This window comes from Phocoena phocoena, chromosome 2 (genome assembly GCF_963924675.1).
Source record: "Phocoena phocoena chromosome 2, mPhoPho1.1, whole genome shotgun sequence".
Lineage (NCBI taxonomy): Eukaryota > Metazoa > Chordata > Mammalia > Artiodactyla > Phocoenidae > Phocoena > Phocoena phocoena.
Window position 1 is genome coordinate 34,259,785 of NC_089220.1, and position 27,227 is coordinate 34,287,011.

At 40.3% G+C, this 27,227-nt stretch overlaps 1 protein-coding gene across 1 annotated transcript in view; it reads right to left on the reverse strand.

The window, feature by feature from the left end:
- Positions 1 to 8,202: 8,202 nt before the first annotated feature.
- GARIN2 (golgi associated RAB2 interactor family member 2) overlaps positions 8,203 to 27,227 on the reverse strand; it is a 29,427-nt gene continuing 10,402 nt past the window's right edge. The window contains exons 4-8 of the mRNA XM_065872506.1: positions 25,085 to 25,284; positions 23,873 to 24,380; positions 20,779 to 21,026; positions 14,631 to 14,659; positions 8,203 to 8,320 (exon numbers count right to left, since the gene is read on the reverse strand). Coding sequence (XP_065728578.1) covers positions 8,298 to 8,320; positions 14,631 to 14,659; positions 20,779 to 21,026; positions 23,873 to 24,380; positions 25,085 to 25,284 — 1,008 coding nt within the window. The 3' untranslated portion in view covers positions 8,203 to 8,297. The remainder of the gene's footprint in view (positions 8,321 to 14,630; positions 14,660 to 20,778; positions 21,027 to 23,872; positions 24,381 to 25,084; positions 25,285 to 27,227) is intronic.

A 27,227-nucleotide genomic window follows, 5' to 3' on the forward strand; every position in this document is an offset into this window, starting at 1 on the left:
CCTGTTCCATTGATCTATATTTCTGTTTTTGCACCAGTACCATATTGTCTTGATTACTGTAGCTTTGTAATATAGTCTGAAGTCAGAGCATCTGATTCCTCCAGCTCCATTTTTTTCCCTCAAGACTGCTTTGGCTATTCGGGGTCTTTTTTGTATCCATACAAATTTTAAGATTTTTTGTTCTAGTTTTGTAATAAATGCCACTGGTTATAGTAGAGTCATTTTCACAATGTTGATTCTTCCAATCCAAGAACATGGTATATCTCTCCATCTGTTTGTGTCATCTTTGATTTCTTTCATCAGTGTCTTATAGTTTTCTGAGTACAGGTCTTTTACCTCCTTAGGTAGGTTTATTCCTAGGTATTTTATTCTTTTTCTTGCAATGATGAATGGGGTTGTTACCTTAATTTCTCTTTCTGAAGTTTCATTGTTAGTGTATAGGAATGCAAGAGATTTCTGTGCATTAATTTTGTATCCTGCAACTTTACCAAATTCATTGATTAACTCTAGTAGTTTTCTGGTGGCATCTTTAGGATTTGCTATGTAGAGTATCACGTCATCTGCAAAGACTGACAGTTTTACTTCTTCTTTTCCAATTTGTATTCCTTTTATTTCCTTTTCTTCTCTGATTGCTGTCGCTAGGACTTCCAAAACTGTGTTCAATAATAATGGCAAGAGTGGACATCCTTGTCTTTTTCCTGATCTTAGAGGAAATGTTTTCCGTTTTTCACCATTGAGAATGATGTTTGTTGTGGGTTTGTCATATATGGCCTTTATTATGTTGGGGTAGGTTCCCTCTATGCCCACTTTCTGGAGAGTTTCTATCATAAATGGGTGTTGAATTTTGTCAAAAGCTTTTTCTGCATCTATTGAGATGATCATATGGTTTTTATTCTTCAATTCGTTGATGTGGTGTATCCCATAGATTGATTTGTGTATATTGAAGAATCCTTGCATCCCTGGGATAAATCCCACTTGATCGTGGTGTATGATCCTTTTAATGTGCTGTTGGATTCTGTTGGCTAGTATTTTGTTGAGGATTTTTGCATCTATATTCATCAGTGATATTGGTCTGTAATTTTCTTTTTTTGTAGTATCTTTATTTGGTTTTTGTATCAGGGTGATGGTGGCCTCGTAGAATGAGTTTGAAAGTATTCCTTCCTCTGCTGTATTTTGGAAGAGTTTGAAAAGGATGGGTGTTAGCTCTTCTCTAAATATTTGATAGAATTCAACTGTGAAGCCAACTGGTCCTGGACTTTTGTTTGTTAGAAGATTTTTAATTACAGTTTCAATTTCATTACTTGTGATTGGTCTGTTCATATTTTCTATTTCTTCTTGGTTCAGTCTTGGAAGGTTATACCTTTCTAAGAATTTGTCCATTTCTTTCAGGTTGTCGATTTTATTGGCATAGAGTAGTAGTCTCTTATGATCCTTTGTATTACTGTGGTGTGTGTTGTAACTTCTCCTTTTCATTTCTAATATTATTGATTTGAGTCCTCTCCCTCTTTTTCTTGATTAGTCTGGCCAAAGATTTATCAATTTTGTTTATCTTCTCAAAGAACCAGCTTTTAGTTTTATTGATCTTTGCTATTGTTTTATATGTTTCTACTTCATTTATTTCTGCTCTGATCTTTATGATTTCCTTCTACGAACTTAGGATTTTGTTTGTTCCTCTTTCTTTAGTTCCTGCAGGTGTAAGGTTAGATTGTTTTAGATTTTTCTTGTTTCTTGAGGTAGGATTCTATTGCTATAAACTTCCCTCTTAGTACTGCTTTTGCTGCATCCCATAGGTTTTGGATCATCGTGTTTTCATTGTCATTTGTCTCTAGGTATTTTTTGATTTCCTCTTTGATTTCTTCAGTGATCTCTTGGTTATTTAGTAACATATTGTTTAGCCTCCATGTTTTTGTGTTTTTTACGGGTTTTTTTCCTCTGTAGTTGATTTCTAATCTCATAGCGTTGTAGTCAGAAAAGATGCTTGATGTGATTTCAATTTTCTTAAAGTTACCAAGGCTTGATTTGATCTATCCAGGAGAATATTCTGTGTGCACTTGAGAAGAAAGTGTAATCTGCTGTTTTCAGGTGCAATGTCCTATAAATATCCATGAACTCTATCTGGTCTATTGTGTCATTTAAAGCTTGTGTTTCCTTATTAATTTTCTGTCTGGATGATCTGTCCATTGGTGTAAGTGAAGTGTTAAAGTCCCCCACTATCATTGTGTTACTGTCAATTTCCTCTTTTATAGCTGTTAGCAGTTGCCTTATGTATTGAAGTGCTCCTATGTTGGGTGCATTTATATTTATAATTGTTATGTCTTCTTCTTGAATTGATCCCTTGATCATTATGTAGTGTCCTTCCTTGTCTCTTGTAACATTCTTTACTTTAAAGTCTATTTTATTGATATGAGTATTGCTACTCCTCTTTCCTTTGATTTCCATTTTCATGGAATATCATTTTCCATCCTCTCACTTTCAGTCTGTATGTGTCCGTAGCTCTGAAGTGGCTCTCTTGTAGACAGCATATACACGGCTCTTGTTTTTGTATCCATTCAGGGAGCCTGTGTCTTTTGGTTGGAGCATTTAATCCATTCACATTTAAGGTAATTATCGATATGTATGTTTCTATTACCATTTTCTTAATTGTTATGTGTTTGTTTTTGTGGGTCTTTTTCTTCTCTTGTGTTTCCTGCTTAGAGAAGTTCCTTTCGCATTTGTTGTAGATCTGGTTTAGTGGTGATGAATTCTCTTAGCTTTTGCTTGTCTGTAAAGCTTATGATTTCTCCATCAAATCTGAATGAGATCCTTGCCAGTTAGAGTAATCTTGGTTGTAGGTTCTTTCCTTTCATCACTTTAAATATATCATGCCACTCCTTTCTGGCTTGTAGAGTTTCTGGTTAGGAGTCAGCTGTTAACCTTATGGGAGTTCCCTTGTATGTTATTTTTCATTTTTCTCCTGTTGATGTCAATAATTTTTCTTTGTTTTTAATTTTTGTCAGTTTAATTACTATGTGTCTTGGCGTGTTTCTCCTTGGATTTTTCCTGCCTGGGACTCTCTGTGCTTCCTGGACTTGGATGGCTATTTCCTTTCCCGTGCTAGGGAAGTTTTCGACTGTAACCTCTTCCAATATTTTCTCAGGTCCTTTATCTCTCTCTTCTCCTTCTGGGACCCCTATAATGTGAATGCTGTTGCATTTAATGTTGTCCCAGAGGTCTCTTAGGCTGTCTTCTTTCCTTTTATTCCTGTTTCTTTATTCTGTTATGTGGCAGTGAATTCCACCATTCTGTCTTCCAGTTCACTTATCCGTTCTTTTGCCTCAGTTATTCTGTTATTGATTCCTTCTAGTGTATTTTTCATTTCAGTTATTGTAGCATTCATCTCTGTTTGTTTGTTCTTTAATTATTCTAGGTGTTTGTTCTTTTTTTTTTTTTTTTTTTTGCGGTATGCGGGCCCCTCACCATTGTGGCCTCTCCCGTCGCAGAGCACAGGCTACGGATGCGCAGGCTCAGCGGCCATGGCTCCCAGTCGCTCCACGGCATGTGGGATCCTCCCGGACCGGGGCACGAACCCATTTCCCCTGCATCAGCAGGCGGACTCTCAACCACTGCACCACCAGGGAAGCCAGGTGTTTGTTCTTTAATTCTTCTAGGTCTTTGTTAAACGTTTCTTGCATCTTCCCTTTCTTTACCTCCATTCTTTTTCTGAGGTCCTGGATCATCTTCACTATCATTATTCTGAATTCTTTTTTGGAAGGTTTCCTATCTCTACTTCATTTAGTTGTTTTTCTGGGGTTTTATCTTATTCCTTCATCTGGTACATAGTCCTCTGCCTTTTCATTTTGTCTGTCTTTCTGTAAATGTGGTTTTTGTTCCACAGGCTGCAGGATTGTAGTTCTTCTTGCTTCTGCTCTCTGCCCTCTGCTGGATGAGGCTATCTAAGAGGCTTGTGCAAGCTTCCTGATGGGAGGGACTGATGGTGGGTAGAGCTGGGTGTTGCTCTGGTGGGCAGAGCTCAGTAAAACTTTAATCTGCTTGTCTGCTGATGGGTGGAACTTGTTCCCTCCCCCTTGGTCATTTGGCCTGATGTGACCCAGCACTGAAGCCTACCTGACTCTTTGGTCAGGCTAATGGTGGACTCTGGGAGGGCTCACACCAAGGAGTACTTCCCAGAACTTTTGCTTCCAGTGTCCTTGATCCCATGCTGAGCCACAGTCACTCCCCACCTCTGCAGGAGACCCTCCAACACTAGCAGGTAGGTCTGGTTCAGTCTGCCATGGGGTCACTGCACCTTCCCCTGGGTCCTCACTACTTTCTGTGTACCCTTGAAGAGTGGAGTGTCTGTTTCCCCCATTCCTTTCAAAGTCCTGCAATCAAATCCCACTAGCCTTCTAAGTCTGATTCTCTAGGAATTCCTCCTCCCATTGTTGATCCCCAGGTTGGGAAGCCTGATGTGGGTTCAGAACCTTCACTCCCATGGGTGGACTTCTGTGGTATAAGTGTTCTCCAGTTTGTGAGTCACCCACCCAGCAGTTATGGGATTTGATTTTATTGTGATTGCGCCCCTCCTACCATCTCATTGTGGCTTCTCCTTTGTCTTTGGATGTGGGGTATCTTTTTTTGGTGAGTTCCAGTGCCTTCCTGTCAATGATTGTTCAGCAGTTATTTGTGATTCGGGTGCTCTCACAAGAGGGAGTGAGCACACATCCTTCTACTCCGCCATCTCTATTCTGCCAGATTTTCCTAAACCTCACAGTGAAGAAAGTCCAGCCCAGCCATGCTGTTGTCCAGACTGCCTTTGGACCCTGTCTGTAACATCAGCCCTTCCCTCAGTCTCCAGCCTGCCCACCTGCCCATGCACCCTGTATCTCTGGACTCACCAGACCCCCAGGCTCATGAGCCAAGGTTTAAAATAAATCTCTCTCTCTCTCTCTCTCTCTCTCATACACACACACACACACGCACATGCACACGCACACACACACACACACACAAACACACACACCCTCCTGGTTCTGTTTCTCTGAAGAACCCTGTCTAACACAGGACTCTTAGAGGCACTAAGAGACATGTACAAGGAAAAACAACTACTTGTCCTTATTCATATTATCATGTTCTTTTTTTTTTTTTTTTTTTTTGCGGTACGCGGGCCTCTCACTGCTGTGGCCTCTCCCGTTGCGGATAGCACAGGCTCCGGACGCGCAGGCTCAGTGGCCGTGGCTCACGGGCCCAGCCGCTCCGCGGCATGTGGGATCTTCCCGGACTGGGACATGAACCCGTGTACCCTGCATCGGCAGGCAGACTCTCAACCACTGTGCCGCCAGGGAAGCCCCTTATTTCCTTTCTTGTGAGCATAGGAAGTGTCATACTCCCACAGCAGGGCTGCTTTCCACACATAGCAGAACATTTCTGATATGGCACGTTGTCAAAAGCTGTGAACAGTTCAAATAAATTCATACTCCAAAATTCTATAAAGTTGCCCTTGTTTTCACACAGACTTAGCTCTAGTGAACTTTGATAGATTCCTGTGGCATGAGTCTCCCTTTCAGAAGTCATGCTGCTTTTCCCCTAGTAAGAAGGCTTTATTTACGTGTTCAGTGAGCCACAGAGACATTCTGCCCTGCAAAATCTAGATCTGCTTGATATATTTAAAGATACAAGGATCTCTCAAATAACAGACAAATTATGATGGTGAGGTTTTTATATCAGTTCCAAAACCAAAACACCTTATTTGATCCATAATATTGCTCCTACAGAACTTCACCAATGCATCAGAAAATGTGTTCCAAGTTAAAACTTATTACTGTAGGAATTGATTGCTTCCTGTAGTATTCACACTAGTTCTCTAGCCAGAAAATCTGGGACACCCCTAATTTGTCCTGGTCCCACGCAGTGGTGCCAGTAGCAGGGAAGGTAAGGGCTGTCTCTGTGGCTCGGAGTCCTGTAGCAGTAATAGTGACAAAGGACAAATGTGCACTTCTGATGGCTCAGCCTGTTTATATCTAAAGGCTCTTCTAACAAATATTATACATTCAAGGACTGACTTTATGTCTAAATCATGGAGATCATCTGCTTCCTAGAAAGATAACACTGCACTCACTTGCATCAGCCATGTATTAATAATTAGCTTATTGGTCTTTAGTTGAATTTTCCTTAAATATTGACGTTAACAGACCATTGACAGTTGATAGCCAGTTATGCTCAAGATTAATATCTGGTATTTATAGGTAACACTTATTTATCCATCCACAGGGAATATCACGCTCATTTTATTGAAAGATTTCCAAAGTATAGTTTAAAATATTTTTGTTTTAAAGTAGAATGAATCATGAACATATTTTTCCTTATAATAGGCATTGTCTTAAGAATTGTGTTCTAAGGCTATGCTGATCATATTAGATAGCACAGATATTGAGCTTCTCATAATCACAGAAATTCTACTGGACAGTGCTGTACTAAGGAATCAATGTGCTATCCCATGAACTATTTTTACAGCAGGACGATATGGAAAATAATATAAAGGAGTACTGGTACGAAATTCTAAAACCTTAGGTAAATATTATAAACCTGTCTTACGTGTTATATAACAAAAAATAATGAATATTGCAGAAAGTTGAAACAACCCATTTATGGAATATTTATGAACTTTCTTTGACCAAAAACCTATTTTTAAGAAAAAAATGCAGTACATTATTAAGAGCAAGCAAGTTTGTGTGTGTGTGTGTGTGTGTGTGTGTGTGTGTGTGTGTATGTTTAAACCTAATAAAAATTTGCAACTTCAGGCTGAACTACCTTGAGTTTCTTTTCTTCTATAAATATATGGTACTGGGCTTCCCTGGTGGCGCAGTGGTTGACAGTCCGTCTGCCGATGCAGGGGACACGGGTTCGTGCCCCAGTCCGGGAAGATCCCACATGCCGCAGAGCGGCTGTGCCCATTAGCCATGGCCGCTGAGCCTGTGTGTCCGGAGCTTGTTGCTCCGAACGGGAGAGGCCACAACAGTGAGAGGCCAGTGTACCGCAAAAAAAAAAATATGGTACTGCCTTAAAAAAATTGTTTTATTGAGGTATAATTTATATTCAATAAAATGCACCCACTTTAAAGTGTTAAGTTAGATAAATGCATACACCAGTGTACTACCACTGTACTACCAATTGGTATACACCAATGTACTACCACTACCAGTCAAGATATAGAACTTTCCTTCACCTCAAAGAGTGTCCTTTACCACCTTGCAGTCAATACCTTCCAGCCCACCCTGATCCCATGCAACCACTGATCTAACTTGTCTTTATAAACTGGTTTTACCTTCTCAATGTTCATATAAATGGAATCATATAGTATGTATTCTTTTTGTATCTGACTTCATTGTTGTTGTTGCATCTCTTTTTGCTGTTGTTATTTAGTATCACTGTATGAATACACAGTACCACAGTTTGTTGAACTGTTTCTCTGTTGGCGGGTATTTGGGTTGTTTTCAGATTTTGGTTATTATAAACAAAACTCCTATGGGAGTTTGTGTATAAGTCTTGTTTTGAACATATGTCTTATGGTGAACATGTTTTTATTTTTCTTGAGTAAATATCTGGAGTAGGATTGTTTGCTTATATGATACGAATGTCTTGGAAAAGTGTAGAGAGTTTAAAACAACCTGTTTGAAAATGGCATTCATTGATTCCCTAAGTATTGCCTCTTAGGCCAGCTGCTCACTGGAACACAAAGACGGAAAGAAGTCCCACCTTCAAGGACCCCAGAGTGCCCAATGTTAGAAACAACACAGTGGTGGGCTAATGTCCAAATGAGAAAAAGTAAAACCAAAGAGCATAACATATTTATCCAACAACCTCAAAGAAAAGAAGCTCTACAGATAAAAGTGAGTTTATGAATTGAAAATCTTATAGTTTGTATAGTTCTCTACTTATTTTAAAATCAGTACTCACGGGCTTCCCTGGTGGCGCAGTGGTTGAGAGTCCGCCTGCCGATGCAGGGGACACGAGCTCGTGCCCCGGTCCGGGAAGATCCCACATAACGCGGAGCGGCTGGGCCCGTGAGCCATGGCCGCTGACCTGCGCGTCTGGAGCCTGTGCTCCGCAATGGGAGAGGCCACAACAGTGAGAGGCCCGCATACCGCAAAAAAAAAAAAAAAAAAATCGGTACGCACAATGACAGTAATTAAGATTTAAGAAATTAGATTGACATGGATTAAATGCTTAATGATCAGTAGTAGCCTTTATTTCTGCCACATGGAAGACACTGCTTTGTTTTCCCTTCCTTCGATTGTTATTTCCTGAGCTGTGCTTGTTTTTTAGTTTAGTAGTTTGTATTTATCTGGCAAAGAAAAAAGATGGAGTCAGTTCAATTAATTCAAAAGTCTGAAATACAGAATCTTTTAAAGTTATTACTGTTAAGTATAAAACTTAAAGTAACTAAACATGAGTAGAATAAGTGATTGAAATAAGTAAAGTTACATTTATAATACAATACAGTATTTCTTCTTAATATAACAATAAATATCCTTGGACAGGTAAGATCTCATTTTTTAAATCTAGAAGTTGATGCAATATTAAAGGAACTTCTTAATTTCTTAAAATCTTTGTTTTTTAAAAGTTATTTCTACCATGTAATAATCTAATAAATCAAAAAGTCAAGATTAAAATGATGGGCTTTTATTCTTTAAGACTTATAGATATTGTCATTGAATTATTTGCAAGTTCTTGATCTATGCTAAACTGAGTCCTGAAATAAGTCATATATATGTGAGATTTACATACACATAATTTATGCTCATTGTAAATAAGGGGCCAAGTAACTTTCACATTATTTCAGTTATAATAATACGAAGTCTTTATTAGTAGCAAACTTTTTTCACCATATAAAAAAATCATCTACCTTTTCCCATATATTAGCGACTCATAATTTAAATATTTGGGAGCCACTTTTTGAATTTCTGAAGTCAAGATTTAAATACGTTATGTATATCATCATTTTTGCCCTTCTTTGCATTTGTAGATCTCTCTTAATGAGACCACAATATTTGAAATTTCATGTTATAGAATATATCAATGAAAGGATGAAATCACTGTAGAATATTGGGTTAGCTTTTTAAAGGAACTTCTCTCTCTAAATGCTATAATATATTGAGAAATAGCTGGGCTTGGGACTCTCCCTAGGTGGGTATAGGAATCAGCATATCACCCTGAATGCCATCCCTTCACTGTCCACCACCATAGAACACTGTTAAGAGCATACTTAATAGTGTATGCTCTTAAAAACACTATTAAGGAGTGACAAAAGAACAGCACAGACTAAGGAGAGTATGTGAAGGCCAGGGGATTATGGTGTGTGAACATTTGTTATTTTTTGGCCACATTGTTTTTCTCTGGTGCATTATCTCTGGCCCATGGTGTGCATCTGGGTGGGGCCCTGTTAATAAACTCAGTGCTCAAATGCTAAACTGACTTTGATGGCAGAGTGACAGAAAGGCGGAAAAGAGGGTAGGCACCTCAATTCCATCATCAGAGCCCTGATAGGATGGGTTATGCTTCCTGCTGAAGCCACCCCTGTTTCACCAAACTTCCCTTCAATTGTGTGAATTCAGCCTTAAACGCATGTGTGTGCATATGCACACACACTCACATGCACAGTCTCTCTCACACACACACACACACACACCACACATACACACATGCACAGTCTCTCTCTCTCTCTCACACACACACACACACACTCACACCACACATACACACATGCACAGTCTCTCTCTCTCTCACACACACACACACACACACCACACATACACACATGCACAGTCTCTCTCTCTCACACACACACACACACACTCACACACATGCACAGTCTCTCTCTCTCTCACACACACACACACACACTCACACACATGCACAGTCTCTCTCTCTCTCTCACACACACACACACACTCACACATGCACAGTCTCTCTCTCACACACACACACACACACACACACTCACACAGCATTAGCTATATTGGGAGAGGCAACTGAGAGAAGTTTCATTCATAAGTAACTCACTGTAAAGCTAGTGTCTCAAAGACATTTAGAATACTGTATGCCACCGCATACGGCTGTGCAAGTTGAGACTGCAACGTGAATGGGACCCCCAACTCTGTGCAGTGTCCAATCCGCACAACTGTACATGGCAGCCCTGCAGGCACTCTGTGGATATTTGTATAATTTTGGTATGAAAGTAAGAGGCTTTGGCTGTGTTGGCTAATCTGAGAAAGCAGGTTGGGAAAGAGTATGATAAGGGAGCAAAGAGGAAGGTAGCAATGAGAAAGGAATCACTGTAAAAGCAGTAGCAAGTAATTCCCTGCCAGTGCCTCACCTGAAGCGCCTTCTTGCCCTGTGCTGATGTTACATTTTGACCCCTGGTGGATTCTAGAGCAGAAGCCACAACAATATCTCAATATTCCATTCCACCTCTATTGTTACTATAATAGAAGTAATAAGATTCAATGTTAAAAGATTCAGTTTATTGGCAGCTTTTTGTGAAAAAGTCATGTCTGTCATTTATATCTATAGACTTATAATTGTAAAAATTACCTTTAGGTTGTCTTACTTGTTTTTTTCCATTGGCCTTTTCTTGTTTTACTTTCCTTTCCTCACATGTATTCCCCTGAGAAAGGGAGGACAGATGAGGCACAAGACTGAGGAAATTAGAAGAGGATTTGACAGGAGAGGAGAGAGCCAGAAAATACTGGGACAAGGTGGAAGAGAGGTCACTAGAGAGAGAGAGGAAGTGAGGAGAGAAAAAAGCCAAAAACAGGAGAGAAAAATGTCACAGAAGGAGAGAGAACTTAAATTTGAGTCTTAAATTCAAATGATGTTCCAACCTTCTCATCAAAAATGTCTTTATTCTTTCCGATGGAGCCCATTGTTAAATTTCAGTTTCTCCCACTCTTTTTCTTTTTAGCCCTGGTTTCATAAACAGAGAATGAACCTGGCTGCTTAGGATTCCAAGGGTTTGATTTGCGGTAGTTAAGAGGACAGTGGAAAAGAAAGATGGGTGGGGGAGGGGAGGACTCCCAGTATTTCTTAAATGAGTTCCCTCTTTCTTTTTTTGGTGGGGGTTCGCGGGCCTCTCACTGTTCTGGCCTCTCCCGTTGCGGAGCCTGTGCTCCGAACGTGCAGGCTCAGCGGCCATGGCTCAGGGGCCTAGCCGCTCTGCGGCATGTGGGATCTTCCTGGACCGGGGCACGAGCCCGTGTCCCCTACATCGGCAGGCGGACTCTCAACCACTGCGCCACCAGGGAAGCCCTCTTTTTCTTATTTCTTGAATCTCTATCCTTTGTCTCATTTCTTTCCATCTTGGAAAAATAACACGGGATTATAGATAAACCTATTGTTTGGGCTCACTGTAAAGAAATCAGCAAAGTTAAGGAGAATAAAGCTTAGAAAGGTAAGAAATTGAAAGTCAATAAAGGAGAAAGATGGACCCAGATCCAGAGAAGATGGGTTTAGCCTGGGCCCTGCCTTGTAGCCTTTTCATAAAAACAGTACATTTGCAGTGCCACTTTACCCAAAACCTTACTCAAAAAGGAGAAGAAGTGTCATTCTTTCAAACTGCTGAGAGGTTGGAGAGATGAATTGGAGACCATGGTCCCCAACTAGCCCTGCCCAGGAGTTATGTGAATGTGAATCTGATGGGGCTAATAGAAACAGCAATTTGTTTTACTGCCGTGGGAGCAGTTATTATTCTGGCTCCTGCCTAGAATAGAAATCAGATTTACAAACTCACTTTCCGTCTACATTCAGTCTAAATTCAATGGGACAAGGGATTAAAATTCTACCGATCTTTGCTTTTCTTGGGGTGAAGAGTGTTGAGTGTGAAAGGGGAAAAAAGAAGTGATTCAGAAGAGTGTGATAAGGGGGAAAGAAATGCTAATCAGAGGGAACAGTGAAAAACTGTACAATCCTAAGTAAGGAAAAGCGAGAGGATATAGGAAAGGAAAGCGGGAAGAATGAGAAAGTACATGAAAGAAAACAAACAGGGAAAATAATTAATACTTCGTGAAAACTGCATGCCAAACGTGTATATCGTACCATCTTCATGATTTAACAAGTGCAAGAGGGGAATTTCACTGCACGTTTGCTGTATCTTTCCTCAGCTCCTGATTTCCAGAGCCCCATTTCAAGCTGCCTGGTAAATTTACATAGATGCGCCACCAGGACCTCAAACAGGAGCTAAGAAAATCACAGCAGCAGAAAGGGCCTTGAGACAGCCAGTCGTGCCCTCCTCGTTCCCCCACCCATATGCACACACATTTGATAGCTGAGGAAACTGAGGCCCAGAGAGATTAAATGATGCATTCATGAAACAGAGGAAGTGCAGTTAGGACTCAGACCTAGGGCTTTTGATTCTCAGTTCAGTGTTTCATAGCTGATTTCTTCACCTTTTCCTTGCAGATTTTCTTCCTTTTCCCAGCTTGCTTCATGGACTCACTACCTCCTAGTCATGTGGCCTCCCAAACTCTGTCCTCCTCAGTCCTTTTTTTCTCATGTCCACACAGGTAGTTTAGTCATTAAAGCTTGTTGACTGTGTGTTCATGTCCTTGTTCTCATCTCATTGCTTCTTGCCTGGCCAAGACTTTGGTACCCTTCACCTAGACTACTATAATGACATTCTGCCTCTAGCCTCTTCCAGCTTCTCTTAGAGACTGCAGTCAGAGTATTCATCCTAAAATGTAATACTAATTTTGTCATTTCCTTGGCTTTCAGTGACTCCTCCTTACCTACCAAGTAGTACTTTCCAAACACCTTAGTGTGGATTAAAACCTCCATGACCTGACTCCTGCCTTGCTTCCCAGCTGCCTCTCTCACTACTCCTAAATTCAACATGCCCAGCCCTGTCTCATTCCTTTGATTTTGCCCACACTGTTCTTTATATCCAGGATATCCTTGTTTCCCCTTTCCTAACTCAAAGACTGCCTCCTTTGTAGAATCTTTCATGATTTTCTCTCTTGAGCTAAAACTAAGTTCTCCACTTTTCTCATACAGGGCCTATAACATTCCTATTTATGTTATTTGTGCACATGTCTTGAAGCCAGGTAATAGGTCCTGTTATTTATTTTTAATCTCTCCCAGAGCCTGTCACAGTGCCTCATATATAATAGATAGGCAATGAACGCTTGTTCAGTTGAACAAAATTGAGTTTGCGCCAGAAGACAGGTAAAAGAATCAGTCACATATAAGATGAAAATAAAATTATCAATGTCCTACATTAATTTCAAATTTCCATGGCTAAAATAAGGAGTGCTTCAGAATGTACAAAGAATGTACTAATTATATGCTCCTGCACTAATTATGTATTAGTGGTAAGGCTGTTGCTAGATTTATCCTTGTCTTTAGAAAATAAGAGGAAAATGTTTGCCAGTGTAGGATATCTCTGGAATTTTTACAAATTTGATTTCTTTTTGAAACAAAGTTTGGGATAGAAATTGATAGATGAAAATTCTATATATTGCGAAGAAAATTTTGTATTTTTCTTATAAACTATGATAGCGTTTTCCTACATTGTTTTCAGGTTTAATACTGTAGATTGGAATATAGGTAAAACCACATTACAGTGAAGTTCACCTGGTATTTTGGACACTAAATTCCAGTGGTGAAGGCCCAAAGACAAATCCTGCTTGTATAAATAGCTTTTCTATAATCATTTGCTTTTTAAAAATTTTATTGAGCTAACATTTATTTATAACATTATATGAATTTCATGTGTACAACTTTATATTTCTACTTCTGTATATCTTACAATGTGCTCCCCACCAAAAATTTATTTTCCTTCTGTCACCATACGCTTGATCCCCTTTACCCATTTAGCCCTCTCCACCAATCATTTGCTTTTTTTTTTTTTTTTTGGTAGGACTCTTGCAAAAGTGACTAAAAATGTCTTCAAGTGTTTTTGGTATTTTTTTCCTCTCCATTTACATTTAGTTAAGTGTGCTTCTGTGTTCCTTCCATGATGTTCTTTTATGTGCATGACTGGAGCTGAGGCCTATTCTACCCCCCAGAAGTTAGACAGTAACTTAGAAGTGGGTCAGCAGCAAGTAAGGGGAGAAATCTCCACCGGTGCCTACAAGACAGCCTCTACTTCAAATACTTGTTACAGGTTAAAGATCCCGAGACATGGAAATATGTAAGGAAAATGGTAACTAAATGGTATCACCTGACAGCGAAGCAGAAGCCAAAGATGTAAGCAGGAAGGAAAGAGGGGCTAGGTGGTTTTAGATTTACCAAGAAATTGCGCTGTGGATCAATTCCCTTCCAAATCAGTAGGAATAAGAGGCCGTATCATGTTCAGGTTCTGCCGGCAGAGCTACCTCGGGAGTGGTTCACGCCCAGTGAGTTAGACATTCAGGGAACTAGGGAACTCTATCAGCACAGAAAAAAGCAAAGTGATGCCTACCTCTTGAAAGATAGCATGAATATAGTCCTTGAGGCAGTTTCTGCAGGATAGGACTCTCACAATGGAGCAAAGGCAGGAAAGGGAACGCATCAAAACATCTAGCTGGATTCCTTTGTTCTTAACTACTCTGTTCTAGGACCCAGAGGTGACTGCTTGATACCAGGGATCACAAAGAAATGTAGTGGAATTTGTTTCATACCTGAAGTGTCTGAATCAGTTCTCCTGCTCCTGTAAAAATAAATAGCACATTTCAATGTTTTGGCAGTATAACCACAAATACTTAGAAAAGAACTACTAAGTATGAGATAATCATTCTCTAAGTACTTTGTAGGTAGTAATGAAACATATTTAGCAAGTCAAGGGTATTATTCATTATAATTTATTCTTAGAGTAAAATTATTTATTCTTAGAGTATTCTTAGAGCAAATTCTTAGAGTAAGTAAAATCTTAGAGTAATTCTTAGAGTATTCTTAGAGTATTCTTAGGGTAAAATTACCTAAATTTTCACAACATGTAAGCTATCCAACGTGTAAAAGCTTTAAAAGTGAGTTGTATGTAATTACATATAACCTATTTTTGTGTGTGTGTGTGTGGTACGCGGGCCTCTCACTGCTGTGGCCTCTCCCGTTGCGGAGCACAGGCTCCGGACGCGCAGGCCCAGCGGCCACGGCTCACGGGCCCAGCCACTCCGCGGCACGCAGGATCCTCCCGGACCAGGGCACGAACCCGCGTCCCCCGCATTGGCAGGCGGACTCTCAACCACTGCGCCACCAGGGAAGCCCTAACCTATTTTTATTGTAACTATCACCTGTCACTCAGTGAGGCTGTGACCATCCCTAACCTGCTACCTCTCGAGCCCCTGAAAATTCATTTGAGGTTGAGACTCCAAGAAGCTAACTGCTGCTGCTCTGGGGCTTCCGTAAACAGAGTCAGCTGTTTGATCACTATTTCTTTCTTTCTCTACAGTAGGGTCAGCAGACAGATCACACAGGAAGCTCTCATAGACACGTGGGGTACATTCTGGAATGGAGGGGTGACTGGGGTTACAGTGCCTACTCTGCTAGCTCTTCATCACAATCTCTGTGGCCCTGATGGGAATCTTGTAGGCGAATAACATACCCAAGTATTTGTCCAAGTTAATACACTTCTTATGGTTTAGTGGATAAAATAGGAGACTAGCTGTCAGTTTTTCAGGCTATTTCACTTTCAGAGATGTCTTTGGATAAAGAAGTTTGTTTTCTGCATGCCTGATTTTTAAAATTAATATCAAAAAATACTTATTTTTGTAACCTCATTGACATGCTAAAATATAAAATTGTCAGTTAATTTTCACCAAATCTTTGTTCCTTGGCTACATTTCAGTAACTCTTTTGGAAGTATTGCTGTTTGAGTAAAAGGGTTTGGAAAGAATAATTATCCTTAGATAATATCTTCCCAGATAAATGTGCAAAGACATAATTCTGATCCATTTAAGAGGTCTGGCAAATCCATGCAGTTCAGGTTCTACAACGGATCTTAAGGTTAAATTAGTAATTTTCTGAGAAGTTTGCAAACAACTACTCATGTACCAAGTAGGTCTGGTGATTTAAATAAGGTTGAGTTTAATGATAAAAGTTTTCAAGAGACTGAGAAATATCAAGAAAGTGTACTTAAAAAAAAAATAGGTGCAAATTAAAATAAAGCCTGCCATTGTCCTCTTTAAAACAAAGGGAAGAGTCACAGTAGCACTATTGCCGAGGTATGCGAAGGAATATAAATGCTTTATAAAGTAAATCCTTCACTTCTAAAATGACATTATACAAGTCTCCAGCGTCTTTCACTCATCTAGATTTAAGTTTCTCAATTTACATTTTTAAGATCAATGAATCTGAGGGCAAAATATTCAATGACATCATTGTTTAATTTTTTTTCCCATTGTTCCAAAGTATACGGTTAGAAAGTGTCACTGAAATCCATGGTCTTAGAGAAGAAAAATGAATATATACTAGAATTTAGTTATCACTCTCATGGTGCCCTGACTTAATCCTGCAATTGTCCCAGGATTAAGCATCAGTGAATCCCATTCTGTTCTTTGATCTTATCACATCTTTCATTTATAATGAACATTCTCAAATTAGGCTCTAGCTAGTAATTAAGTTCCTGATGTAAATAGGCAATAAAATATAACTTATGCTTGATTAAATTGGACTTAAGAGGATTAGTTAGAACCAAAATTTGTTTTTTGCTTTGTTTTTATCTATTTCTTTCTTTCTCTACAGTAGGGTCAGCAGATAGATCACACAGGAAGCTGAGAGACTGAAGGGCAGGGCCTGGAAGAGTTTGGGATTTGCTAACCAAGATCCTTTTCAATCTTTAAAATTCTAAGACTTTTGCTATTTATATAGGCATTCATTTCCTCATCGTTTCTAATAGTGATCATAATAGTGAGACTAACAAAATTTTGCACCTGCAGATCATTTTTCAACCTAAAAACTTAAGTTCTCTCTATAATTTTTAATATTTAAAAAAACTGCTAAGAGCTTATCTAATGCTCAGAGGATTTTTAGGGTTGTGAGACTGTTCTTTATGTGGCTATGTGTCAGTATGCATGTGTCAAAACCCACAAAACTGTGCAACACAGAGAGTGAACCTTAAACTAGGGACTATAGTTAATAATAATATATCAATGTTGTTCATTAATTGTAACAAATGTACCACACCAATGCAGGTGTTAATAATAGGGGAAACTGGGGATGAGAGGAGGGTGAGGAGGTGGCAATGGGGTGGGTATGTGGGGCTGTATGTACTATCTGCTCAATTATTCTGTAAATCTAAAACTGTACTTTAAAAAAGTTTACTAATTATTATTTTTAAGTTTTTTTTTTAAAGGCATTAAAAGTTAATCCAGTGCTTCAGGGCATCTATTATTTGCAAAAGGGCAAGGAAAGAAGTTGAAATGATTTAAACAGTTAACCTTGTTAGATTTTGAATCGTGTGTTTCTGAAGCCTTAGACAAGGGCGGGACGGACTTTGAGACATAATGAATGAGATAAAGCAGAAGGAAGATGTCAGAATGATCAGACCTGATTAATTATTATTTAGGACAAATTGCTAGATTGGATGGATTCAATTTTATCTCATTTGTTTTTTAGAAATCTTATGCTTTTCTATGAAAGTCATACTCATACACAGCAAAAGATATATTTTCTATTGAGTGGCACCTGCTTCTATACCTTTGCCTCTTACATTCTTTGTTTTTCTCTCACTACTTCTGACAGATGATTGATTACTTTTTTTTTTTTGCGGTACACGGGCCTCTCACTGTTGTGGCCCCTCCCGTTGCAGAGCACAGGCTCCAGACGCAAAGGCTCAGTGGCCATGGCTCACGGGCGGGCCCAGCCGCCCCGCGGCATGTGGGATCTTCCCAGACCAGGGCACAAACCCATGTCCCCTGCATCGGCAGGCGGACCCTCAACCACTGCGCCACCAGGAAAGCACCGATTGGTTACTTTTTAAATCTCCCTTCCTTCTTTCTCCTCTAACACATCAGACTTCCAGTAGTCCTCCTGGGCATTATTTAGTTCCACCAAAAGAACTCAGTGGTTACCATCAAGAAATAATAGATCAGTGTCCTGAGGGAAATTTCTCTCAGCTACTTCTCCACCCTCAATCTGAAGCAGGAAAGTTTCTTCCATCTGGAAAATAAATAAATAAATAAATAAAAGCATTCCAACCGAAAGCAGCAGAATACACATTCTTTTTAAGTGCATATGGAACATTCTCCAGGATAGATCACATGATGGGCCACAAAACAAGCCTCAGTGAACTTAAGAAAATTGAAATCATATCAAGCATCTTTTCCTACTACAATGCTATGAACTTAAGAAATCAACTACAAGAAAAAAACTGCAAAAGCCCACAAATACATGGAGGCTAAACAATATGCTACTAAACAACCAATGGATCACTGAAGAAATCTAACAGGAAATTGAAAAAAAAATACCTAGAAACAAATGAAAATGAAAATACGATGATCCAAAACCTATGGGACGCAGCAAATGCAGTTCTAAGAGGGAAGTTTATATAAATACAATCTTACTTCAGGAAACAAGAAAAATCTCAAACAACCTAACTCTACACCTAAAGCAACTAGAGAAAGAAAAAACAAAATCCAAAGTTAGTAGAAGGAAAGAAATCATGAAGATCAGAGCAGAAACAAATGAAATAGAGATGAAGAAAACAATAGAAAAGATCAATGAACTAAAATCTGGTTCTTTGAAAGGATAAACAAAATTGATAAACCTTTAGCCAGGCTCATCCAGAAAAAAAGGGAGAGGGCTCAAATCAATAAAATTAGAAATGAAAAAGAAGTTACAGCTGACACCACAGAAATACAAAGGATCATAAGAGACTACTACAAGCAACTATATGCCCCAAAAATGGACAACCTAGAAGAAATGGACAAATTCTTAGAGAGGTACAATCTCCCAAGACTGAACCAGGAAGAAATAGAAACTATGAACAGACCAAACACAAGTACTGAAATTGAACCTGTGATTTAAAAACTCCCAACAAGCAAAAGTCCAGGACCAGATGGCTTCACAGCTGAATTCTATCAAACATTTAGAGAAGAGTTAACACCTATCCTCTGAAGCTATTCCAAAAAATTGCAGAGGAAGGAACAACTGCAAACTCAGTCTATGAGGCCACCATCACCCTGATACCAAAACCAGACAAAGATACCACAAAAAAAGAAAATTACAGGCCAATATCACTGATGAACTTAGATGAAAATATCCTCAACAAAATTCCAGCTAATCAAATCCAGCAATACTTTAAAAGGATCATACACCATGATCAAGTGGGATTTATCCCAAGGATGCAAGGATTTTTCAATATTTGCAAATCAATCAATGTGACACACCACATCAACGAATTGAAGAATAAAAGCCATATGATCATCTCAATAGATGCAGAAAAAGCTTTTGACAAAATTCAACACCCATTTATGATAGAAACTCTCCAGAAAGTGGGCATAGAGGGAACCTATCTCAACATAATAAAAGCCCATGTATGACAAACCCACAGCTAATATCATGTCAATGGTGAAAAACTGAAAGCATTTCCTCTAAGATTAGGAATAAGACAAGAATGTCCACTCTCACCACTTTTATTCAACACAGTTTTGGAAGTCCTAGCTATGGCAATCAGAGAGGAAAAAGACATGAATTGATTTTTTTTTATTGGGGTATAGTTGATTTACAATGTTGTGTTAGTTTCTGCTGTACAGTGAAGTGAATCAGCTATATGTATACATATATCCCCTCTTTTTTGGATTTCCTTCCCATTTAGGTCCACCACAGAGCATTGAGTAGAGTTCCCTGTGCTATACAACAGGTTCTCATTAGTTATCTATATGAATTGATTTTTAATATATTTTTTAATCCAAACTTCAAAGCTCTTGGTCATATAGGAAAAATTTCTGAAGAAGCCTCCCTTGAATTTGACCTGATTGTTCTTCCTATGGCTATGAAGGGGAATCCCCATTTTGGCTCTGGGGCCTCAGGAGAAGCCCTCACAAGCCTTGCTCAGCCCTGCTTTGTACCTAGGACTGGCTTCTCATAAGGCAACAGTTCTCAAACCTGATTGTACATTTGAACCACTGGGAGGCCTATTACAACACAAAATGCTGAGACCATCCCAGAGTTTATGATTCAGCAGGGTGGGGGTGGGCCTGAGAATTTACATCATTAACTGGCTCCCTGGTGATGCTGCTGACCAGCCACACATTAAGAACCACTGGTAGGGCTTCCCTGGTGGCGCAGTGGTTGAGAGTCTGCCTGCCGATGCAGGGGACACGGGTTCATGCCCCGGTCTGGGAAGATCCCACATGCCGCGGAGCGGCTGGGCCCGTGAGCCATGGCCGCTGAGCCTGCGCGCCCAGAGCCTGTGCTCCGCAACGGGAGAGGTCACAACAGTGAGAGGCCCGTGTACCACCAAAAAAAAAAAAAAAGGGTAAGGGATATGTAGAGAAGAAAATACAGAGAAGTGTAAAGATAAAAATACCTGTAAATACTGTAGCCTCTATCTCCAAAATGTGGACATCGTGATTCTGTTGTTTTCTTCAGCACACACCACTGACACCAGGCAGATGGCCCAGAATGGCAACTGAATGGTGTGAAAATAAAAATTAGACAAAGTTGAACCAAATGTGGATAACTGAGTTGATTATGTTATCATTCAATTACATTGTATGTATGTCTGAGGATCTTCAGCAAACAATGCCCTAGTTGCAGGGACTTGAAAGCATGCACTTATTTACATACTTCACATCTTAGCATCACTTGGCATTTCCCTGCCTCACATACCTGGATTCTTCAGCCTTGAGAGCCGTGCTTTTAGAGTCTGTTGTCCTTATTTCAGTGGGCCTATCGCTCATCTCTTTGGATTTATTTGTCTCACCTTCTTCTGGAGTCAAGGTAGTTTGAAAACATCTTTCACCTTCGAAAGTTAGCATTAGGTTTGAGATGGTGACATGTTTTGAGGATTCTCTAAACTCATTCTTAATTTTTGTATCTCGTAGACAACCAGCCTTCAGAATATTTTCCATTTTTTCCTTTGAAAATAACAGGCGGCAGCAAATCAGGGAGCAGAAGAGCATCATACAGAAGCAGATTATTTAAGGAGCAGTAATTATTTCATCTATATTTACTGAGTGGCCTCAAGTGCACAGGCACAATGATGAGGGGGGTGAGGCTTGGTATTGCACAACCATTGAGAAGAGTCCAGGTGGGTGCTGGAGGCTGGCAGCATGGGGACCTGACACAGCACATGCTAGAACTCATGTGGTCAGGTATACCAATGTCACCTCACACAAGAAAATTAGGACTCAATTGCAGGACTTCCTCTCCCTGAATTGGCAGGAAAGGAAGGTTTTCTAGAAATGCCTTGACACCTGCTCCCCAATCCAAGGTTGCTCTTGATTTAAGAGCATCTAATAGGTGACAGAAGTTGGAGGTTCCTAGTAATACTAAAGAGTTTGTTTTTCAAAAGACTTAGAATCTAAAACTTAGTACCCTAAAATATTTCCCGTTCTAATGTCCTGGTTTCTGTTAATACACCACTTCTGTCGCTCCCCGCCTTCCTTAGAATCTCTCTCAGGCCTCAGAGCAATAGGTCAGCCGGTCTTAAGGACTCTGTCTCTCTTGGACTTCTCTGGTGGTCCAGTGGTAAAGAATCTGCCTTCCAATGCAGGGGACATGGGTTCGATACCTGGTCAGGGAACTGAGATCCCACGTGCCGCGGGGCAACTAAGCCTGCACGCCTCAACAAGAGATCCTGCGTGCCGCAAACTACAGAGCCCATGAGCTCTGAAGCCCGCACACCACAACCAGAGAGAAGCCCATGCTCCGCAATGAAAGATCCCACGTACTGCAACTAAGACCCTATGCAGCCAAAAATTAAAATAAATAAATAATAAATCTTTTAAAAAAGACTCCGTCTCTCTGATGTCCTTCACATCTGCACCTTCTTCCTCCCTTTGTCATTACATAGTCCATCACCTCTATGGCTGTTCCTTGAAAATAATGCAATAATCTTCTCTAAAGCTAAAACATTTTTTTCTGACAATGAAAGTAATGTATATTTATCATAGAATATTTGGGAAATCCTAAGAGATATAAAGTTAGAGGGAGAAAATTATTGCTTGCTTGATGCCACAGGCCAGAAATAACTACCATGACACATTTCATTGCGATCTTTCTGTCCATTTATTTATTTTGAATGTGTCTGCTTTGTGGTCATATCTCACATTTTTCACTTAATGATTTATTATAAAATGTTATTAAAAACTGTGTAAAGCGACTTGAATCTTTCTAATTAAAAATTATTTTTATTGTAGGAAACAGAAAATTCAGAAATATATAAAGAAGAAAACATCAATTGCTTATAAACTTGCAATCTAGAAACAAACTACTATTAACAATATGACTTTTCCCCCTCCTATTGTCTGTGTGTTTACATGCATTTTTATGTAATAAGGATCATATTCTTTACTTCGTTTTTCACTCAGGTTTACATCATAAACATTTTTCCAAGTAAAGAAAAATTCTCCAACAATTTTAACAGCTACAGAGTAGTCATTCGTTTAACAAATATTTCCTGAGTGACTATGATCTGGCCAGTCACTGTAGTTGCCCCTGAATGAGATAAACATGGTACCTGACCTTTGTGGATTTACATTCATTTAGCCATTTCTCTGTGGTGGATGTTCAGTTTACTTCCGTATTTTCATTATTTCATTTTTATAAACATGGTATAGATGTGGTATGATTAACATCTTTATAGCTAAATCCTCATTCCTTTTGATGATTAACTCCTTAGGAAAGATTCTTAAAAGTGGAATCACTGAGTCAAAGGGTGTCAACATTTCTAGGTTCTTGAATCATAATGATTTCAAGAAAGTTTGTTCCAATTCTCACCCTACCATGAATCTTTACAAATTCCAAGGTGACCCCACCTTTACGAACACTGACTATTTTTACCCTTTTAATTAGCAGTTTTGTAGATGAAATTTTTTTCAAGTTTGCACTTCTTTGATTACTAGTGAGGTAAAACTTTTCCACTAAATTCATTAGCTAGCGTTTTCTTCTTCTGGAAATGTCCATCTTTGCCCTCTGCCATTTTTCTGTTGTGGGCCCCACGGAGGTTTCTCAGCAGCAGTCTAGACACTGATCTCTTTACCTGCCATCCATCCTTCCATCAGACTAATCTTTTAAAAACACAGCTTTCACTCCCTTACACAGAGATTTTGTGGCTAAGGTTTGCCCAAGGACTGAGTCTACACTTCTTATTTTGGCATTCAAGGTTTGCAAGCAACTTTCCATCCTATATCCTAATATTTTCCACATATGTTATGCTCCAGCCAAACTGATTTATTCTCAGATGTGTCTCTGTGTTTTTCCACTTTCTGGCCCTTTCTAAAGATGCTCACTTTGGGTATTTTATTTTCTTATTTCCACCTTCACTTCTTATTGAAATTTCACCCCATCCTTCAGTATACTTCATACTTTTGTGTACATTTAAACCTTAATATAGCCCTTGCGTGATATTAATATCCCCATTTGAGAGGTGAGGAAACAGACTCATGCAGGTTCAGTGACTTGGCCAAACTAATATGCAGCAGGGCAAGATTCCAACCCAGGGCTTCTGATACCAAAGTTCCTTTTATCCCACCATAGCTTTCTGATACAGGGTTAAGTTGTATGGTATGGATGTGCACTGCCTGTTTCAGGGAACATCTTGCAACTCTTTTACACCAGGGTTCAGGTATCAGAACTCATTATTAATATTAGTTTACTAAGAGTAAGTTCCATAGCATTTTGATAATCGCTATCAGGTAGCTTACCAAAGAAGGTGAAAGAGAGTGATTATTAGAGAATGAAAGTCTTCCATGTCACATACCTTTTCCTCCTGCTTGGCCCTGAGTATGTCATCATTTTCAAACACCACTGTGACATTGCAGATGTCCGTGACTTCTGTGACTTCTGTGACAATTCTTATATCTGGGGCCTCGGTGACCTCATTTTCTGGAATATCCGTGACATCGGTGATGTCCGTGAATTCTGAGAAATCAATGCTTTCTATGCCATTGATGGGGTCTGAACATGTGTACCGGTGTGGGGTCTGTACAGCTGTGAAGGCTGCAATATGCGTGATGTCCACTGACCCTGTGATGTCTGTGCTGTCTTTGATTTCTGAGAGGCTGAAGACTTCTGACACTTTGGAAGCTTTGGCTTTCTCCTCATTCAAGAGGGAGATGAGTTCCACCCACTGACGGAATAGGGTGTCTTGTTTGCATGCAGGGGCACAGAGCTGTAGGTAGTAGGCTCGGCCACTCACCAGCTTTACTTTGATGCGCATATTCTCAGCATCATGCACAGAAAGAGTCACAAACTGCAGAGGGAGAAACCTGCAGACAAATGCAAATATCACTTGGAGGCCTGATTGGAAACTATCGGCAGGACTTTCCTTTTATAGCAGTTTGTGGCGTGAGACTCAGGACAACAGGCGTGTCTCTCTGACAGGCCTGGGGAGGGGCAGGCATGGGACGGGGCAGGACCTTCTTGTGGCCATATGTTCCCAGGTCTGGTTCTTAGCTTTTGAGGGTCAAAACTTTGATTTTTAGTACATGTAATCAGGCTCCTGAGGGCCATCTGGCCTGAATCATACTAAGACTCTAATGAACTAAAATATCAACTATTTACTATTTATTTAGGAGAAGTTGTCCCATTTAGTTAATCCTGCAAGGTTGAGACTGAGAGAAGTTAGTGATTTGCTGTGGGTCCTACAGCAAGTTGGTGGCTTGAGACAAGACCAGAGCTAATTCTGATGGAAGTTGGGATAGGGTGGGGGGAATGTTCTAGAGAGGCATTTTATTATGAGCCTTCAGTTCCTGTTACTTAGGTTTAAGTTTTGAAAAGTGAATGGCCTGTTTGACTTCCAGGTTGTCAAACTATCTCCCCAGACTTTAAGGATGTGACTCTCTCATCTGCAGCAGGGAGCACAAGTGAGATGCTCCCTTGGACCACTTGTCATCTGTGTTTCTATTCTCAGCTCCTCAGGGGTAAAGCATGTTTTCTGAGAGGTCTTTAACCTCTTCTCTTTGTAACTCACCTGGTGAGCACCAGATTCTCCAGAGAAGGAGATGTCAGAAGACTTTCAAAAAGGGGTTCTGAATTTTTCTGGGCGGCGGGTGTCAGATGTGCCAACAGCATCGCGTTGGGGGTCTTGAGGGTGGGACTGGAAGAGCAGATGCCTACAGTCACCCAGTTGGCTCGGTTGTGAAGGTAAATGGATTCACCTCTCCTGTTGACCTGAGGCAGAGAACAGGAAGAGGAGTTTTCTGTTGAAGTGTGTGGCCCTGACAACCTCGTTTACCCAAGCAGTGTAGGAATAAAGGAGAAATGAACCATGATGCCTTTGTTCAAGTGAATTCTTAGAGATATCACAGAGAACAGACAGACACAGTCTCTGACCTGTGGGGTCCACTGGGGAAGGCGAACATTAAACAAGTATGTCACTAAGTGTTGTTGTAAGTGTTACTGAGTATAAGTTCAGGGTGCTGTGCTGTGGAGAACATCACAGAAAACTTGACTTGGGAGGAGGAAGGCAATGGTGTGCTGATAAGTGTGTAACCACTGTCTCTCGGGAGATGCTCATAAGTTTATTATCAATTTCACTGGTATAAAAGATGAGTAGCACACAATTTACAGACAGTGATATACCATACTCTTTATGTTAAATCCATACAACCAATTGATTCTCCCAGAAGTCAAACTTGTATCCATAACCTCAAGATAATAGTAAAATGTAGTAATATAATAGGAATGATGAGTTTTGAGTATTTGTTGCCTTTGGTTTTTTTTTGGGGGGGGGTACTTTAAAAAAACATTTACTTATTTATTTATTTCTGCTGTACCGAGTCTTAGTTGCGGCATGTGGGCTCTTAGTCACAGCATGTGGACTTCTTAGTTGCAGCATGCAGACTCTTAGTTGCGGCATGCATGTGGGATCTAGTTCCCCGACCAGGGTTCAAACCCAGGCCCCCTGCATTGGGAGTGCAGAGTCTTACCCACTGGACCACCAGGGAAATCCCTTGTTGCCTTTGTTTTGAATAGTTTTATTTTTATTTTTATGTTTTTTTTGTGGTACGCAGGCCTCTCACTCTTGTGGCCTCTCCCATTGCAGAGCACAGGCTCCGGACGTGCAGGCTCAGCAGCCATGGCTTACGGGCCTAGCCGCTCCATGGCATGTGGGATCTTCCCAGACTGGGACACGAACCCGCGTCCCCTGCATCAGCAGGCGGACTCTCAACCACTGCGCCACCAGGGAAGCCCCTGAATAGTTTTATTTATAAGTTTATACAATTTAATTCTTAACGATGGCTGTGTTTAACAACTGACTTGTAAACTTCCTGAACACTTACCAATCGGCCAGCTCCAGCACACCCTCACCATAGGGTCAGAAAATCCTCCCCTGAGGAAGGGACCTCTAGCTGAGACCTGAACAATGTGGGACATAGACTGTCTGAGAATCTCTGCCAGTTGGAAGAAGAGGAGACTGGAAAGTGGGTAGACAGGGATGTGAAGGAAGCCAGAGAGGGGAAACACTTGGTTTCTCAGCTGTACATTAACTGTTTCAAAAAAATAAATGACTTAAAAGCAAATATATTTAGAAAGAGATTGTAGCCTACACTATTGATTACCTACCCAAAGCCATGCTCCTATTCATCGGATTAATGGAATTCTGGTTTTGTCCAGTATCCACCCCTCAGGGATGCTGCCCCAGCTGAGGAGCTAAATCCTGATCCACTTAAACTGGTCATGGTGATCCATTCCATCCCCTGGCCAGTGATTGCTCTCAGCAGGCCCTGGCCAACGAGACACTGCTGGGGGCCTCCTGGAGGCTCTGGGAAAGGGTTCTCAGCCCTCACAGACAGTTCAAGGATGAGACACATCCCTTCTGTTGCTGGCAGCTGTCATGTCCTGTTTGCATGTGATATCACGAAGGGAGTGAATTTGAGGGTGACAACAAAAAGAGACAACCCAGGTCCCTGATGACTCCCAAGAGTGAGTTGAGGTCCTGTGGTTCTTTCACTCTACTTGAGATAATTGTTCTTTTTCGCTCACAGTTGAGTCAGGAACCTTGATAACTTGCTGCCAGAGACATACCGACCACAAGAGGTTGTGTGTGTTAAAGGGAATAACATATCCAGTTAAGACATGGGGCCATGTCTGATTTATAGAATGCTGACTGC